We start from the raw sequence: 17025 nt of genomic DNA on the forward strand, positions 1-17025 counted from the left end.
ATACCTAGTTGCCAGTCCTCTTTGCTGGCGGTTTTCCCCCTGTACTGATCCTGGCACTCTTTGCCCTGGTTCGAATGGCAGGCTTTGGCGCCGGCACTGGATCTTCTTCAATTGAGGAGAGGTCGGACTCGATAGCACTCGCTGGTGCCTTGCTACCGGAGGACGTGGGTGTTAGAAGCTGTAGTATATTAGACCCCATACGCAGTAGTACATGCGGATGGGGGAAAGCGAGGCGAGAGGTCGCCCATATATACATGTCGGCGACCATGCATTCCAACCTTTATCCCTTCACGTTGTCCCGCTTCTCTGCTTCTTTACCTCTCCCGAGCATCCCGAGCTGTCCTCTATCCGCTTTTCTGCTTCTCCCGAGCATCCCAAACCGTCCTCTGTCCGCTTCTCCGCTTCTCCTGAGCATCCCGAGCCAGACCAACGCCGGAGTGGTGTACAACCTCACTCTGACAGAGAGCGGTGATACCCTGCACTATTCACAGTAGGACAAACAAGCAAACGCACCTCTGAATTGGAAGCCAAACCCTCCATCCCGCACGCCGACATCTGCATCTCCTGCATTGTTGATGTTTCAGAGGGCCCAGGACTAGGAGTAGAGACTTGAGAAGAATAGGCACTGCGCTGAGATCGGCTTGTGTGCTGCTCCTTGGGTACACGTTGATTGCTAAGGCGAGGCTTCTTGTGGGGCTCAAAAGTGGGTACAACACCGGCACGCTCACAAACCCTCGCAGAATGTTGTAGGGACCACCGCACAGGTGCTTATGTGAGACAAGTACCCTTGCTCAGTAGCAAGGCGTGTCCCACATATGCACCTGGTGTTGTTTCGAAACATATTGAGCAGGGTAGACGTGACCACGGCACGTAGGCAGTAGTGTGGGGTAGACGAACAGATGGTCGGGACTCTTAGAGGCAGGCAGTGGAAATGCGGCGAGGAATGAGGTCGAAGGCAGATGGGCCCGCGTCGGTTGTGTCGTGGTGCGTAGATGGTCTTAGAGGACGTCTACCAGTGAAAGCTTACCATCATGCGTGCATAACTATCACAAGCGTTCGCGGCGGGCTGCATTTGTTGAAAATCGATTCATATTGGTTGTATGCGAGAGATATCGATAATCAACAGCGTCACGGACGGCTGGTCCATAATCAACAAACGAAACAGACGTGTAGACAACCGCGCATAACCAACCCATAACTACTCCCACGCTTTGCATTTCCCACAACCGCTCATAATCCCTGAGGGGATTTCTTGATGCCAGCGATGAAGAAGGAGATGAAGGGCTTTTTTTGGGTGAAGACGAGGCTCTCACTAACGCGACCGGCTTCGCATCATTGTAAAGGTCAGCTGGTATTCGAATCTCTACCGTTTGTATTGTTCGTTAGTGTTCGTGTCTACCTAAAGCGGTGGCTGCCATATGCAGTTGAAGTTATCGCTCAATGATAATTTTGTTTCTGAGATGGTCTCCGTATTTTATATTCGACTAACAAATGTACGAGCAAGATCATCAATTTTGATCAATGGTAAAGTGTCCGCGACATGGTGTTCGGCCGAAATTCACTGCCACACCGTAACGATATGTTCACTCAATGGGAATGCGTCACCATTCGTGATCATACAAAACTGTCTCGACAACGATATTATAACGGTGATCACTCGGTATAACGGTCAAACTTTTCCCACCCATTTAGTGATGTAAGGTCCGGCTCTGACTCCTGGACCCAGAGAGTTCGCTCCGTCTATATGAGCTCGGATAAGCCATCCCAGGAGCCTGTTTCATCGGTCAGTAAAGTATCTGCGGCGAAGTGTTTATTCAATACTATGGTTAGCACAATTGGTCATCTCGGAGGACACCGGAGCATATAATCTGATTCACTTGACAGACTATGTCGAATAAAACAGGGAAAAACAACAGTGATCCCATAATACCATCAAAGTGAGGGTTTTGAGGAAATTAGCAGCGTTGGAGATTGCATTCGTTAATGAGACCTTCATCCAGTGGATATGAGCAGGAAGTAGGAAAGCCTCACAATGGACTTCAACGATCGTCTCCGCAGCGCCCAGCCTACAACGTTGTTGCCGACGAAGCTGACACATTAGTGAGTCACTTGTGCCTTGCAAAATTTCATGAAGAACTCAACCATACGAACTGTGGCGTGACAGACTATACCAGCGAGAGACAGTGATAGCGAGTCTTTCGTTGTCATAAGGTCTGGACAGGATATTCAGTATGGACATCAACCATCGTCGGCTCAATCCCCATACGACGCCTCTGGTCAGTCGTTCAATAGCAACGGGGGGCGTACATTGTTATCGAAGATGCGCCCTTTCGGACGTGAATTTCACCCAGATCCATCCTCAGCCTGCCTCGGCGGCCTCACCGCTCCGGAGATATGTCAGCAGAGCTACGTTCACGCCCAGGGCGCAGTACAGTACAGCCATCTTGCCGGATCCCTAGCGAAACCTTCGGCCACTGGAGGAGCAGCCCCCCACGCACCAAATATCATTATCTTCGGCGAATCTGGGGTCGGAAAGAGCTCTCTTGTGAACATGCTTTCCGAAGGTGCAGTGGAACCAGCCGCAGTCTCGAACCAAGCCCTCGGGTGTACATTCGAGACGCAGCGCTACAGGGTCACCCTTGACAATCGGGAGTACATCCTGTGGGATACCGCGGGGCTTAACGAGGGCTCCAAGGGCACAGTGTCCGAAGAGAAGGCTTGCGAGAAGTTAGTGGAGCTTCTTCAGCAGCTCAAGGGCGGCGTCAACCTACTTGTGTACGTCCTGCGCGGGAACCGGTTCCGCGGCATCGTCAAGATCAACTACGAGATCTTCCAACGCGTCATATGTCAGAGGAAGGTTCCGATTGTCCTCGTTGTGACGGGCTTGGAGAACGAGAGCCCGATGGAGAAATGGTGGGTGGAGAATGAGGAAGACCTGCAGTTAAATGGACTGCACTTTTTTCGGGCCACGCGTGCGTCACGACGACGAAGGGAAAGAAGATGAAGTCGGGAGAGCGCGTCTTCGAAGAAGAGTATGCGCTATCGAAGGAACTGGTGGGGGAACTGATCCATAAACATCATCTTGAATCCGCACCAGAATTGGAAGATGAAGACTGGAAGAATATCAGTAGAGAGTACGAGAACAGTTGTATGGGGGAGAACGGCGGGGGCCTCATGGAATATTTCGGTGGCGGACAACACGCTAGGGACTCCGGGTCGGGGGGTTGGGGTTACTTTTGGCGTCACTTGCGACAATGGGGCACTCACGCGATGACTTACTTGTGAAGGGAGGCTCCGTACGGCGTGGATGCTAGGCGTAGCGAGAAACGAGACACACGTTCAAGTTGTACGACTACCGCACATGATTTATTTTTTTCCATCAAGGAGTGCCACTGGTAGCCAGACTTCGACTATCGATATTGCTCTTGAATGTCTGAATACATACCAAACAGTATCATTGTCCGGTTTCTAGGCAACTCATTGATGCCAAACCTTGAAAGGAAGAGACTGGAGGGTGGTTAGTGGAGGCGAGTTGGACTCGTGGTTTACACTCAAGTACTACTCCCATATCTCGTAAACACCCCTTGACTTAGTTCCTCTGACCACTACTTGTAACGAGAGATTGCTAACTTTTCGACGAACACACTAGTACATTACAAAGTACTGAATCAAGAATTCAGTCAAGAACCTACACACTACTAAGCCTATTTGCGAGACGTTCTGCCTCCTCCGATGACATCCCGCATCGGTCTACTAGCCGCCGAACCTCATCCGTGCTCTTCCTACCCACCTTTACACAACCGAGCCACAGCACATCCGTGAACCACTCAATCTTGTCAATCCGTTGCGGATCCGGCATCGCATGCTCCCTGATCATCTTCTTAATCTTCGACGTCGACTCGTCATACTCCTCCTGATATATACACCTACTCCCCTTCAACTTTCCCGGAGTCGCCGTGATACCCGCAGCGCCAAACGGACGCATACCGTAGCTGTAGAAGTGCCCCTTGTTCTCCGGCCACCAATCGTCCATGTCCTCCTCTTGCTCGAGGCCCGTGATGATGATCGAGCCATTCACCTTCTGCCGGCAGAAGATCTCGTAAAAGAGGCGCCAGTTCCTGTGCGCCGCCTCCTTGATGCGCGGTCCGCGCATGACGAACACGATCAGGCTGATGCCGTCCTCGACGTTCGTGATGAGCTGGTAGAGCTGCACGACCGCGTCTTCGGCCGGCATCGTGCCTTCCTCGCCCTCGTCGAGCCCCGCGGTGTCGAAGATGTTGTAGTGCTTGCCGCTGATCTCGACGGGGTAGCGGTCCCACTTGAACGTGCAGCCCTCGGCCTTGCTCGAGATTCTTGCGACGTTGTATCCGGCGAGCATGTTTACTATGGAGCTTTTGCCTGCGCCCGTTTCGCCAAAGAGTATGATGTTCATAGGGCCGCTCATGTTGAGCTAGTAGTCCTAGGACATCAGCGCCTTAGTAGTGTCCGTATGCGACAAGGTAAGATGCTATCACCTTCGGTAAGGAGAAGTGGGATTTACGGGATGAAGATAAAAAGGCTGATATTATACATCTGAAGACGCATCATAGAAATGTGTGAGCGCTAATAGGAAACTGGTTGGAACGAGTATTCACTCGCCTCAGCGAGAAGCAATGTATATTATGACTTCGAAACCCACAAAGCCTCGTTTCAACAAGGTTCGTCCCCGGTCCAGGAACGACGGTGAGCAAAGGGTCGGCTCTTCATAAAACTCAATCACATTACGGAATGAGGGATGGATGCCCGTTGTCAATGGGCGGAATCATAACTCAACACATATCAAACAGGTGTAGGTCCTAGATACACGAGTTGGGGAAGCTCCACAGCGCTCAAGAAGCTATCTTCGGTGCTGAATGGAAGGAGGAACATGAAGCAGGAAGACGGGTACGAGGAAACAAGCCCACAGCCCTAGACTAAAATTATGGCTGTCCAGCGCTCCGCGTTTGTTTTCTGGAAGTAGCTAGTGCTACACAGGAAAGTTTGCTGCCCATGCAGTTGTGAGTCAAATATATGATCGATCTGGAACATTGACAGCAGGGAAGTTCCCGAAGTAAAAGAATTTCTCTGAGAATGAATACGTCGAAGTACTGATCGAGTCGGATGAGGGAAGCGAAGATCCCGCGTACGCCAACTAGGAGGGTGCTCACAGCGCTTATGAGAAGCGGCGCACAGGTTCGGTTGAGTTAGGCGCCATTAAACGTCGGGGACATGAGGTGATAAGGTTGTCACGAGGACACGGAGATCTAGACTGGTTTACCCAATCACGTTCAGCATGACGACTAGGACAGAGGGATAAGTTCTTATCGTCCAGTACAAGAATGTGCGCATATCGAAGGATCGCAACGGGCCAAAGAAGCTTGACGTACGCTCAGGTGAGTCCTTCAGGGTACGGACGGGAAAGTTTGATTTGACGAGACAAAACACGCCAATAGAAAGACGCGACAGCGGCGCATTACGTGGGTCTCGACAGCCTCTGACATCCAATGTATTCGCCCTCCAAAGAACCAAGTCACTCATCGAGAAGCTACAACAGAGCAAGGCAAGGAGCGCCGCCAGGTCAATATCAAAGTGGTCAAGGTGCACGAACGGGCCCACCCACCTCCTTCACGCCGTACGACAGGTCCTTACCAACTGCACCACAGCCAACCCCAACCCATACAGCGTCATCCACCGTTTTCATCGACGATCGCTCGTCGTCTGCTTTTCATGATACTACCGTTTCGCCACTATATGCAGCCATGCGTAACGAGAAGGCTGTGGATATAGTGTCGTCAGGTCATGATCAATGCGAGGGAGAAGTACGATCAGGCATACCTGCCTCCTTCGCGCCGTCGGACAAGTCCCTGCCAGCGGAACCTCAGCAAAAGCCTCTTCGCTTCTGCTCCACCATCCCCGGTCAGGCGGCAGAGACCATGTCATCTACCACTTCCATCGATCATCGCCTGCCGTTTGTACCGAGTGCGACGTTCGCTTCCACCCCGCATGAAGACCCGTACGAGCAGAACACCGCGAACGTACCGTCGTCCGCTATCGTCCCACCAGCCAATGTCATCATCTTCGGTGAATCTGGCGTCGGCAAAAGTTCCCTTATAAACATGCTGTCCGGCGACGACAACGCGTCTGCGGCTGTTTCCAACCAGGCGCTCGGTTGTACATTCGAGACAGAGCCATACCGGGTCACCATCGACGAGCGCGAGTACGTGCTCTGGGATACCGCAGGGCTCAACGAAGGCTCCAAGGGTTCTGTGACAGCAGATGAGGCGTGCGAGAAGCTCGTTCACCTGCTGCAGCAGCTAAGGGGCGGTGTGCACTTGTTGGTGTACGTCGTACGCGGGACTCGCTTGCGGAGCATCGTCAAGATCAACTACGATATCTTCCAGCGTGTCGTCTTCCGCGGGCAGGTCCCGATCGTGCTCGTCGCGACGGGCTTGGAAAATGAGGACCGGATGGAGAACTGGTGGGACGAGAACGGGGGAGATTTGGCCGGCAACGGGCTGCAGTTTGACGGGCATGCGTGCGTCACGACGACGAAAGGGAAAAGGTTGAAGTCTGGAGAGCATATGCTGGAAGAAGAGTACGCGCAATCGAGAGACCTGGTAAGAGCGTTGATCAAAGAGAGGTGTCTTGAGAACGCACCGGTGTTGAGGGAAGAGGATTGGAGAGACATCAATAAGGACTACGCCGACAGCCGAGTAGGGGAAAACGGGAGCCTTATGAATATGTTGGGCGACGGGGAGCGAACGAGGAGAAGGCCCGGGGTAGGCTCAGAGTTACAAAGGTCAGGTAGTAATGTCAGCTTGCGGGCGATACTTCTGTTACTATATGAGCTGATTTGTCGGCTTTGAAAGAGGTAAGTAATTAGCCTTGGTAGATGTTTTGGTTGTATTACAAGCAATTGAAGGGTGGAACATGACTTTGTGAACTGGAGATGAGATCAGGAGTTGTAAAGGCGTCGCGTCAGAGTCAAGGTCAGCATCGGAACGAGCGAAAATCTACACAGCCACCTCATCTCATCTTTCGTCAACACGTCCTAGCGAGCTCAGACAGTCTTTGTCCATAGGCTACCATGCCCAAATCCAAAGCTTCGAAGTCGTCAAAGTCTCAGTCGAATCCTAAAAAGCGCCAAAAGCTCGCGTCTGATGCTAAGCAATCAAACACCAAGCCTCGACCGCTAGGGATGGACCTAACGAACGACGCTGCTAAAGATGACGAGGAACGAAGACTCGAAAGCATGCTCTTCGGGGTACCTTATACGGCTTCGGGGGGTCCTACCATGGAGATCACAGTCGATGAAGACGACGAGGAGGAGATGGAAGATACGCCGGACGTACAGGGCGGGAGAGAGCTCGAAAACATGCTGGACTCAGATGTACGTCGCGCTCTACTCGGAAGGTCTCATCCATTTCATGTCTACTTTCTTTCAGCTCTTCTTTTTGGACGACTCCGCGCCGTCTTCGAGTCGTCCCCCTGTCTTTGATGATGCTGAAGAGCTGGCAGCCGACGATGAAACGATGGACGCTGAAGATGCGCCCTCACAACCCACTCCCTTCCTTTCAGCTTCCCGGAAGGGCAAAAAAGCTGCTGCGTGGGCAGATCCTGATGATACGAACGTCGAGGTATCCCTTGCGTCCAAGAACCGCCTTCGAAAACTCCGCGACGCGCCTTCGGAGGATGTAGTTGGCGGGCGGGAGTACGAGCGCCGCCTACGACGACAGTTCGAGCGGATCAACCCTACCCCGGAATGGGCGTCAAACGCACGTCGGAAACTGCAAGGGAAAAGGCGTCGGGGATCGCAGTCGGGATCGGAGGACGAAGAAGACATGCTGCCGGACCTGCTGGCGTCGACAGGTGCGATAGGACGTACCAATATCAAGACCCTGTCCCCCGGCACATTGGCAGTAGAACGGCTACGTGATGCTAATGATGCGGCGCGTGCGGAGGGCGAGATCAAGTCGCTGCAGTTCCATCCCTCGCCTGAGGTCCCCGTTCTCATGGTCGCGAGCGCGGATAGACGACTGCGGCTCTTCCATGTACGTCTATCACTTGTCTATCCTTACTGCCAACTCATTGCGGATGTTCTTCAGGTTGATGGAGCGACGAACCCCCTCGCTCAGACCCTCCACATTCCTTCTCTCCCCCTCACCAGTGCCGTCTTCCACCCCTCTGGCAGCTCCATCCTCATGACTGGCCCGCGACCCTTCTACTACACATACGACCTCCAGACAGGCACATCCCACCGCTCGCCCCGCGGCCTCTGGGGAACAACCTTCACCTCCTCAACCGCCAATGCGCAAGATATGAGCATGGACACCTCCGCGTTCAACCCCACCGGCGACATCCTCGCCGTCGCAGGCCGCCGCGGCGCCGTGCACCTCGTCGACTGGCGCTCGGGCTCCGCCCAGGTCGTCGGCAGCCTCAAAGCCAACTCCGCCATCAAGTCCCTCTGGTGGGCCCGCGGACCCGCCGCCGCCGGGCGCGGCGAGCTCATGGCGCTCGGCGAGGACTCGAGCGTGTACGTGTGGGACGTCGGCCAGCGACGGTGCGTCAAGCGGTGGACGGACGAGGGCGGGTTCGGCAGCAGGCTGATGAGGGGTGACCGCCGCGGGCGTTACCTCACGGTCGGGTCGAACACGGGCCTTGTGAACGTGTACGCGATGGACGACGTGCTGCTCTCCGGCGACGCGAAGCCGAAGCCGCTCAAGACGCTTGGAAACCTCACGACGAACATCTCGACGCTGCACTTCAACAGCGACGCTCAGCTGCTCGCGATGGCGAGCAGCACAAAAAAGGACCAGCTTCGGATGGTATGTTTGTTGCGCTCACTTCCTTATCATCTCCGCGTCGCATGCTCACGGCGGTGCCTTTACCTTGCAGGTCCACCTCCCGTCTTTGACGGCGTTTGGAAACTGGCCGACGTCCAGTACGCCACTTGGTCACGTCACCGCAGTCGACTTCTCCATCGAGAACGAGTACATGGCGGTAGGGAATAACCGCGGCCGAGTCTTACTTTACCAACTTAGGGATTACTCGCAAATATAGCTTATCGCGCTGATCAATGGAACTTCGGTGTATTTGCAGACGTCTAGTATGCGGGTCACGAGTCGACATTGATGAGATGAGATATCGTTTTATTGTCCAAAAGGGTGAAACCCTATGGCGGACAGTTCCACTTGTAATACATCGCGAGAGGAGTCGACATTATTATCAGCCGCCGCACAGGAACAAGTGGCACAAGACACAGGTTTATGGTTGCGAGTCGTAAGCGGTAAGGAGCCCAAAGCGACCAAGTCCAAGAAAGCCAGCCACACGAGATACAAACAGAGCAGACACAGGCGATATTCGAGAGAAGCTGCAGACCCTTGAGCCAGGTGCAAATTTGGGGTGACGACTAAGACGAGTAATGGCGGAGAAGCTCCGTGTACGTTTCTGAGATCTGGGCCGAGATGGTGACGACGATGAAGTCAGCCTTTCCCTGGGTTCAGGCACACGCACCTTGTCTGCCCTTTGCCTTCCATCCGGGACAAAGCGACATATGACGACGGAGCACTCGAACCACCTCCTCGCTTCATCGATCAGCGACGCACTGTTTTGTCAGCGCACAGGGCGCATTGCGGTCAGCGGCGGAGATCAAGGCCAATTTCAGGGAAAAACAAACTGCAAAGCCTCCACGCCGGTATTGTATGCGGTGGTCATGAGCCAGTGGCGTTCCTCAATCGGATATACCTAGATTAGCCCGAGCAGGGAAGACGAAACATGACATGGTATATGGAACGTCAGTGCGCGTTGAGCAAGAGGCAAGGACGTGATACGCCTTATTCACCGGGTGTTCCATGTCACCGTGTTCCTCGAGCACCGCGATAGCCTGTTCCACGTAGCCCACTGCTTTGGCTCGGTCTTCCGCCGTGTTCCGCGAGAGAAGGATCGTGCATATGCCGCGTAGCCACCGAGAGAACTTGTCCACGGAGAGCTGTTGGCTGTCAAGGCATGCGCGCAGGATAGCCTGTTCACATCAGGCAAAATATGTACTAATGCAGCTTTATGAAAGAACGTTCTGAAGTATGACCTACCTCTAGGGCCGTATAGAGCACTAGAAGCAGAAGCGGGCGTGAGTGTGTAAGCGCATACTAACAAATGGGCTTGTTTCAGAGGACGCACCATGGGCTGGACATTCTTTCTCCCCATACTAAATTGGTGCGGGGTGAGACGAAGGAAGCTAGAGAAGACGTGTGCATAGACTCGTACCAGGATGTCGGCAATAGCTTCAAAGGTCAGGACTGCAGATGCGTCAAACTGAATGGCCTCCTGTGGATATCAGTCAGCAGAAAGGCATTGGATCATTGATCAGCGCAACACGGGGGCAGATAACCTGCCATAACCGACCTCTACAGATAGCATCAAGGAAGCCCAGTCGTGCAACTGGGCGTATATCTCCACCTCAAACACGCGGAGCACGTGAATGATGGCATGGGCTTGCTCCGTCTCCTGCTCGGAAGAAATCCTGCCTTCTGCGAGGATGGCGGATACTTTACGCTTGCACGCCTTGATTCCATCGGACAGCGAGCGGAGGCGTTGAGCCTAGGAACGGAAAGAAGAATAACAAGTTGATGTGAATGAGAAAGGCTGCGGATTTTGGATCTCCGAAACGGTAACCCTGTCCTTACCGGTAATGAATCTTGTTCTGCGCCTTGACGGCGGGCTACGATAACTGTGGCTGGCGCGTGAACAACGGAGCTAATAGGGTAAATGACTGTGTACGAGCTTACCTCTCCCGGATATCGCAGCGAATGAGGCGTCAATCAGGTATGTATGGATGCTCGCGTCCACACCGACCGGCGAGTGTGCGATGTAGAGCTCGAGGAGCTAAAGCGGACCATTTCATATCAGTATCCCAGTACGCACGGAGACTGTGTATCTGTGCTAAACATACCTGGACGGACAATTCAAACATGTCTGATAACTTCTCTTCACCATCGTCCCACTCCGAACACCCCTGAATCGCCGTGTTGTACGCGGTCCGCCACAGCCAAGATAGATCTTTGATGACCAATGCGCGATTTTCTGGTGATGCATCTTCGACAAGAGACCTTGCTGTGGGTACCATTCAGTTCCACGTAGTATAGACTTGCCTAATGGTGATGCAGGTTAACGCACCGCTGGAGAAGTATTGCAACAAAGTTGATATGAGAACTCTCCTGAAAGCGAGCCCTTCTGTCACTATCGACGTTATTCTGATCCACTGATTGGGCGCCCACCTGTTTGCAACTGGTTCTCCGAGGAGTTTGAGAACGAGCCGTATAATGCATCGTATGAGCGTCATAGCCTCCGCCATAGATTCAAGCCGAGTCTGTGCATTCAGCGTGTCAAGCAGAGCTCTGAGAACAGTCAACAAAAGCGTTTTGAGATCCATCTCGTGTGACAGCTGACACGCGAGAAGCAGCATCTTCCGGTCGAAATCCGGAGCAGTGACCATCGATTGTACCGCCCGGACCGCTGAATGTACGCAAATCAAAAATAGAAAACTATCAGCAAAACGGCGAATGGGCGAGTTCGTAAAGTTGTATTGACCTTCGTCTTCAAGACCTAGATGAACGCCAAGGCAACCAATTACCGTGAGCCAAGTTTATCATTAATTATATAGCGATAGCATAATTGGACGAAACCTTGGTGCACCGCGATCAAGAATACCACGTATTGAGTGGTCGCCTGACTACTTGAACACTTCCGAATCACGGACGCCGCACGTGCATATTCCTTCTTATGGACGTAGCACAAGGCCGCCTTGCGGAAGCACTTCGCGTCGCTGACCGGCCCTAGGCACTTGAACGCGGCATGTGCGCCGCACATGTACCAACCAGCGGCGGCGTCCCACCCCGCGCTCTGATAATGGCGGTTTCCATATTGCCACAATAGCTGCATATTAATCTGAATTAGTAACTCGAGAAAGCGCCGTCGCAATACTTGGACGGACTGTAAGGCATGCGGTGGCGGCTCCCTTGGACAGTTCAAATTCCGAGCCCGATATATCTGAACGAAGAATCAGTGAGAAACATACAGGAGACGCAAGCAGTGCGGAGTGTAAACCTGCGAGTGACGAGTCCAGGGTCACCATTGCCCTTGCGTGATCATCGTCCTTGGAAGTGTGAAAGATGAGCGATAAGAGAAGTTTGTCAACAGATGCATCGTTCTCAGGTTGTTCTAACACTCGATTAAGGCAGCGTTGAGTGGCTGCTGTAACAACGGCGCTGACGTGCCTGCGTGAGACTAAACTCAGAACACACAGAGCACAGCACTTACTGTTGCTGTGAAAGGGTCCGTAATTCCTGAAGAAAGCTGCCGGAATGCGATAAGCTCACAGCAGGTTATGTAAAAACGTAAGCTGCACAAACTCTGCAAGGTTTGCTTCGGAAAACGACGTGTAGTCGATGATGGAGTTTAATGCTAAGAAAGCGAACGACGAGATTAGGCATAATAAATTGTCTTAAGCCGAGAAAGGCTGAGCTGCGCAGGACGGACCTTCGAGAATCGCGGAGTCTCCAGCTTTACGTCGTTTCACGACTGCCAATCTCATCCAACGAAGCTGCTGATATTCAGAACTCCCCTGAGCCGGTAGTCAGCACACGGGCCCTTATCTGGGCACGGATGATGTCATTACCTGGTCGACCGATCCGTCAACGTTGTCGATCAGCTCCTGAATCACTACTTCTGCACGGCTTAAATTTTCCGGGTCTTCTGAAGACGACAGGAAGTAGCCACGCGCTATGGAAGGAATAATAACGGATGAGTCCGAGACAGTTTTAGTAAACGTAAAACTTGAAACGGGGTCTTACCCAGGCTCCTGAGAATAGATCGCTAGCGAGGTACCTGGGCGTTCAGAATCAATGCTGGCTGAGAATGATCTTACCTTCAACTCAGCTAGGCCATGTGTTGTGGCATCAAGGGGCTCAATGACAGAGAACGCCCGTTGGAGCCACCGGATCGCGTTTACGGGTCCCTCTAGACCCGACTTCGCACCTTGATTAGCAGCGCGCAAAATGGCTTTTCCAATATCGAGCAGCTTTGACGCCAATAGTTCTCGCTAAGACCCGAGATCAGACATGCGGAATTCAAACGCTAAACTCAATATATGCGTCCTTACATCGCGTGGAGGTAGGAAGGCGAGGTAGTTTGCATTGTCTATAGGACCATTTTCAGATGGGATCAGTACGGTGACCTTGCGGAGAACGCACCAACTATTTTCTCGGACATGAATGTTGCCAGACCATCGTTCCTTTCTCTCCATGCCTTGTCGAGCGCGGAACGGAACACGTAGAATGAATGTCTCACGGAGAAAATAGACTAGATGCTCACTGCTTCCATACGGCTGGAGTAGTAGACCGTGATAGCACGCGCCTTAGTCTGTTGATGACTTCCCTGAGAGTCGCCACCAAGACTTCTGAGGGTCTCCTCATACTTCACAAGGTTGAGTGATAACACAAACTCCGCAGTAAGGAAAAAAGATCAACCTTGGCGGCGCTGCTGAGCACGGCGCTCGCTACTGCGTGGTTGCCGGTCTCTGCATTGTCGCAGACCTCCGCGGTGAGCCAAAAGAATTCACGGAAAGAAGCACGTGCGGTGGGCCCCACCTGAGAGCGTTGCCCCTGTCTTACTCGCTATCTGCAGAATGTGAGCAAGCCCTAAGAACCGGTTATCCGCGTGCAGAAGCGCGAAGGCAGCGTCATTGGACAAACCTTCAGTGCCGGGTGCCGTCTCCAGCCCTGCCTCCATGAGGCGGAAGCCCGCAAACCTCACTTTTGCATACACGAATACAATTGAACGCCAGTCCAAATCAGCACGGAGAAATGAGGAGGCGCACATGCGGCGACGACCGTCTCGCTCTCAGAAGACCAGCCCTGCCGGAACATCCCAGACATATTCCAAAGACTGACACCTAATACATAGGATTGGTTAGTATGGGAAGCATGCGAGGCTGTTCGTGGTGTTATCAATCCGGTGGCACCTTCTTGATCCAGTGCATCCGCCAGGCTCGTACAGTCTGTGTTGCCCTTGGGCCGCAGTTCCGAGAACGCTTGGGCAAGGGACGCGACGTGATGAAGGTCATTGACTGTTTGGGCGTCTCGGGTAGTGGAGCTCTGTAACTTGGGTTTCGTCTTGATGAGGACGTCTAGTGGAGATACAGGGGCGCGGCAGTGAGCCCAACATGGTTTGGATGAAACGTTCGCTCGATATGATTACCCTTGATGTTGTCAAATAGATTCTGGAGCTTGGTGGGAACGCCGCCCGACTTTGTTGCGGGCATTGTGCGTGTTACAGATGACAATGATGGACACTCTTTCGGTGAGATGGGACAGCGCCGCCCGCACTGGAACAACGGCGCGAGGAGTGGGAGGATGCAGACGCGACCCGTCACACAGTCGTGACAGTGACAGTGCGCGTCTAAGTTATCTCGTAATACTCCACGATTATTTTGGAGCATGGGAAAATAAGTATACATAATGATGATGCAAACGAATTTTCCAGAAAACTCTCTCTTGACGCGTTCCGTCATCTCAACCGGCAACATACATCTCATTCTCTCCCACTGCGATGGACGAAACAAGAAATGTACAGGCACCTCTCGCATCCGACCTCGAAACGGAAGCCATCAAAGTCTGCACACACCCTCGAATTCTCCGTTCTGGCATAGGTCTGACTTTTTCGTCTCCGCACGCTCTTGTTCTCCTAGGCGGGTCGGCGCGATGGCGTGTTCGCCGGCCTCACTTCAGGTCTCTCAGGAGGCGAGTCCATTTCTTTTTCGTCGCTGACGCGAGCGCGTGCCTGCTCACAAAACGAAAATTACTGACGTGCCGAATTGCAATATCCACCTCCGCGCGTCATGGGACCTGATACAACTTGCACCGCACCGCACCGATTACTGCTCCATCCTGCTGGGACGTCCATTGATTCACTTCCATCGATGCCCCGTCCGTTCGCCGCCTGTCAAATTTGCGCTGCACGAAAATTTTCATGATCGCGGCACCTGCATCTGCAACACGGACCTTGGATTTCCCTCATTGTTCGTCGCCGTCGTCTCCACCTTGCGGCACCGCTTTGTAGCCATCATAGGTTCCAAGCTTCTGGGCTTTGGCCGCAACAAGTCCCTATTCTGTGGAGTTCGTGCGTCTACCCGTTCCGTGTGCTCATGATCCTGCTTGTCGTACTCATATGAAACTTTTGGATCGGTATCACCAGTGACCGGCGTACTCTCGGGTTATTACTTCACGCAGGCGTTCACCTCTTCCGACCTCTCTCGTATTCGTATGGAAAGGGCCCGACGCACCTCCGCCGAAGCTCTCCCAAAGTAGTCATGAGCTAGAATTTGCCAGGACGTTAGGGCGCTGTCTGCCAGGGGCCTTTCAGGCTTTTCGTCACGCTGGACAGGCAAATTCCCCGTCTAGGCTGCCTACGGCTGGTAGGTCGATCTGTGGGCAGAAGCTTTCGCCACGCCACTGCTAACCCCTGTTGCTCGCGTTCACCACCCTGCTACCGCACAATGTGGCCAATAACCCTGTAACTCCGATAAGCTAGCAATACAAACGCGTCTAATTGCTACACATGTGCCAGCACGTTTGATGAATTCTCGCCTCAGATGTTGTACTTATCAGAATATAATTGACCTTTTTGGCGAGACGGTGCGAAAGATGGACTTGGAAAAGTTATGCCATGACCGCGCTGGATCATGCTACCGCACATCCCGCGAACGAGGCCGCGATCATCTCCAATATGCCGGTCTCGACACCAGCTTACATCGAACAAGATCTTTCCTTGTTCCTTCGACGTCCTGCGGTTGGCTCAAACCTCGTCTTTCTTGGCCATTATGTTCGCGCGCCTCCTGAAGCGACGCCATCGGGGCCGCTACACAGATGTGAATCTTGCCCAGGCCGGAGTTGCGACGAGATCTCTATGAAAGTTCTATTCTCTCTGTTTCATTCTCAAACATATCAACAGTAAAATCACGAGTACCACCACCGAGTGTACCCGCGATGGACCACGTAACCACGCTGCTCCTATACTTTGGAGGTGCTCTACCGCAAGCTAAGTCGCCAGCTTGTGATGATCACTGAGACTCTCCGATGTCATCCGCATAATCCGCAGCACGCGTATGGTGAGCGGCGCCGACATCCTCGCGGCTCGCGAGCTCGTCGGAACCTAGCCGCCAGCTTCAAGAAAGGTAAGTACCAAAATGGGCCACCGGGCGGGCAATCTCGACATCAACGACCAGCCAGATCTTCAGACCCACTCTAGCTTCCAGAATACTTTCTCCGAGTGTCCAGCGGTCTCCATGCGCCCTGTCGACAAAGCAAATAACTAGCTATGGCAAAAGAGGCGCCCTAGTAGGGCTGCGTAGAAACCTGTTCCGCCTGCCGAGAGGCCAACTTGATATCACAGTCTTGATGCAAGTATTGCACTTGCGGTAAGTAACGCGTGATTGCATCTCTTTGATTAATATGTCGGTGGGTACGGTCTCGCCCCCAAACGTGCTTATGCCAGTGAGCACAGCGCGCCACCCGCTCAGGCCTCGTTCTGACCGATCATCTTCATCTCGACAGGAACAAGAACTTCATGATACTCAATCCATGCTATTGTATTGTGTTGCGATTGCAAGTATTTTACTCGAAAATTAATCAGGTGCTTCATTTTTCAGCAAGTGCCTCCGTCCCAAGCTATGATATATCTATGATGCATGTATGACCTAGCCCTGATGCTGATACAGATGTAGATGCATTTAGGAAGCTCATGGAAAGATCATGAAGCGCAATATTAATTTGGACAACTGGCCGCACCAGTCCACCGCAAAGGTAGCGCCGGCAAATCATTATTGCCCAGCCCCCGACACATCCCGAAGCAGACCACAATCACCATTACTTGACGTGACAGACACCGGTCGACGCTTCTAGAGCCATCGCTGTTGACCGTGCAAGGGGTTGTTGAGGATGAGATGACCACGGA

General features: G+C 52.9%; 6 protein-coding genes across 6 annotated transcripts; 3 read left to right on the forward strand and 3 right to left on the reverse strand.

Annotated features, from left to right (window-relative positions):
- Window positions 1-2320: 2320 nt before the first annotated feature.
- CONPUDRAFT_148188 (uncharacterized protein) lies at window positions 2321-3004 on the forward strand (the record flags this gene model as incomplete). Its single annotated transcript, XM_007764822.1, has 1 exon — window positions 2321-3004. One exon carries the CDS (start codon window positions 2321-2323, stop codon window positions 3002-3004), a length of 684 nt encoding a protein of 227 aa, XP_007763012.1.
- Window positions 3005-3725: 721 nt separating this feature from the next.
- Window positions 3726-4435, reverse strand: CONPUDRAFT_94338 (uncharacterized protein; the record flags this gene model as incomplete). The annotated part of the gene is made up of 1 exon (XM_007764823.1): window positions 3726-4435. A coding segment is annotated over one exon (705 nt), but the record flags the coding sequence as incomplete, so codon positions are not given.
- Window positions 4436-6083: 1648 nt separating this feature from the next.
- On the forward strand, window positions 6084-6656 carry CONPUDRAFT_24761 (P-loop containing nucleoside triphosphate hydrolase protein; the record flags this gene model as incomplete). Its single annotated transcript, XM_007764175.1, has 1 exon — window positions 6084-6656. A coding segment is annotated over one exon (573 nt), but the record flags the coding sequence as incomplete, so codon positions are not given.
- A 257-nt stretch (window positions 6657-6913) lies between these two features.
- Window positions 6914-9105, forward strand: CONPUDRAFT_133672 (WD40 repeat-like protein). The gene is made up of 4 exons (XM_007764824.1): window positions 6914-7408; window positions 7464-8069; window positions 8124-8843; window positions 8914-9105. The coding sequence occupies exons 1-4, from the start codon at window positions 7106-7108 to the stop codon at window positions 9076-9078; spliced, it is 1794 nt and encodes a 597-aa protein (XP_007763014.1). The 5' UTR covers window positions 6914-7105; the 3' UTR covers window positions 9079-9105.
- A 750-nt stretch (window positions 9106-9855) lies between these two features.
- On the reverse strand, window positions 9856-13329 carry CONPUDRAFT_45846 (uncharacterized protein; the record flags this gene model as incomplete). Its single annotated transcript, XM_007764357.1, is given in 16 exon segments — window positions 9856-10341; window positions 10420-10614; window positions 10740-10786; window positions 10803-10899; window positions 10967-11127; window positions 11191-11231; window positions 11292-11529; window positions 11700-11973; window positions 12146-12305; window positions 12393-12477; window positions 12553-12637; window positions 12692-12795; window positions 12867-12888; window positions 12941-13114; window positions 13175-13212; window positions 13266-13329. Coding segments are annotated over 16 exon segments (2271 nt in total), but the record flags the coding sequence as incomplete, so codon positions are not given.
- A 300-nt stretch (window positions 13330-13629) lies between these two features.
- On the reverse strand, window positions 13630-14210 carry CONPUDRAFT_44133 (uncharacterized protein; the record flags this gene model as incomplete). Its single annotated transcript, XM_007764235.1, has 3 exons — window positions 13630-13826; window positions 13892-13966; window positions 14036-14210. Coding segments are annotated over 3 exons (447 nt in total), but the record flags the coding sequence as incomplete, so codon positions are not given.
- Between the last annotated feature and the right edge of the window lie 2815 nt (window positions 14211-17025).

The sequence above is a fragment of the Coniophora puteana genome, assembly GCF_000271625.1.
Source record: "Coniophora puteana RWD-64-598 SS2 unplaced genomic scaffold CONPUscaffold_1, whole genome shotgun sequence".
NCBI classification, from domain to species: Eukaryota; Fungi; Basidiomycota; class Agaricomycetes; order Boletales; family Coniophoraceae; genus Coniophora; species Coniophora puteana.

What these genes read in the sequence shown, in the direction of transcription:
- CONPUDRAFT_133672 (XM_007764824.1), top strand. Translation starts at nt 7,106, where the DNA reads ATGCCCAAATCCAAAGCTTCGAAGTCGTCAAAGTCTCAGTCGAATCCT. An exon ending in GACGACTGCGGCTCTTCCAT is followed by an intron (nt 8,070 to 8,123) that starts GTACGTCTATCA and finishes GATGTTCTTCAG; the next exon opens with GTTGATGGAGCGACGAACCC. An exon ending in AAAAGGACCAGCTTCGGATG is followed by an intron (nt 8,844 to 8,913) that starts GTATGTTTGTTG and finishes TTTACCTTGCAG; the next exon opens with GTCCACCTCCCGTCTTTGAC.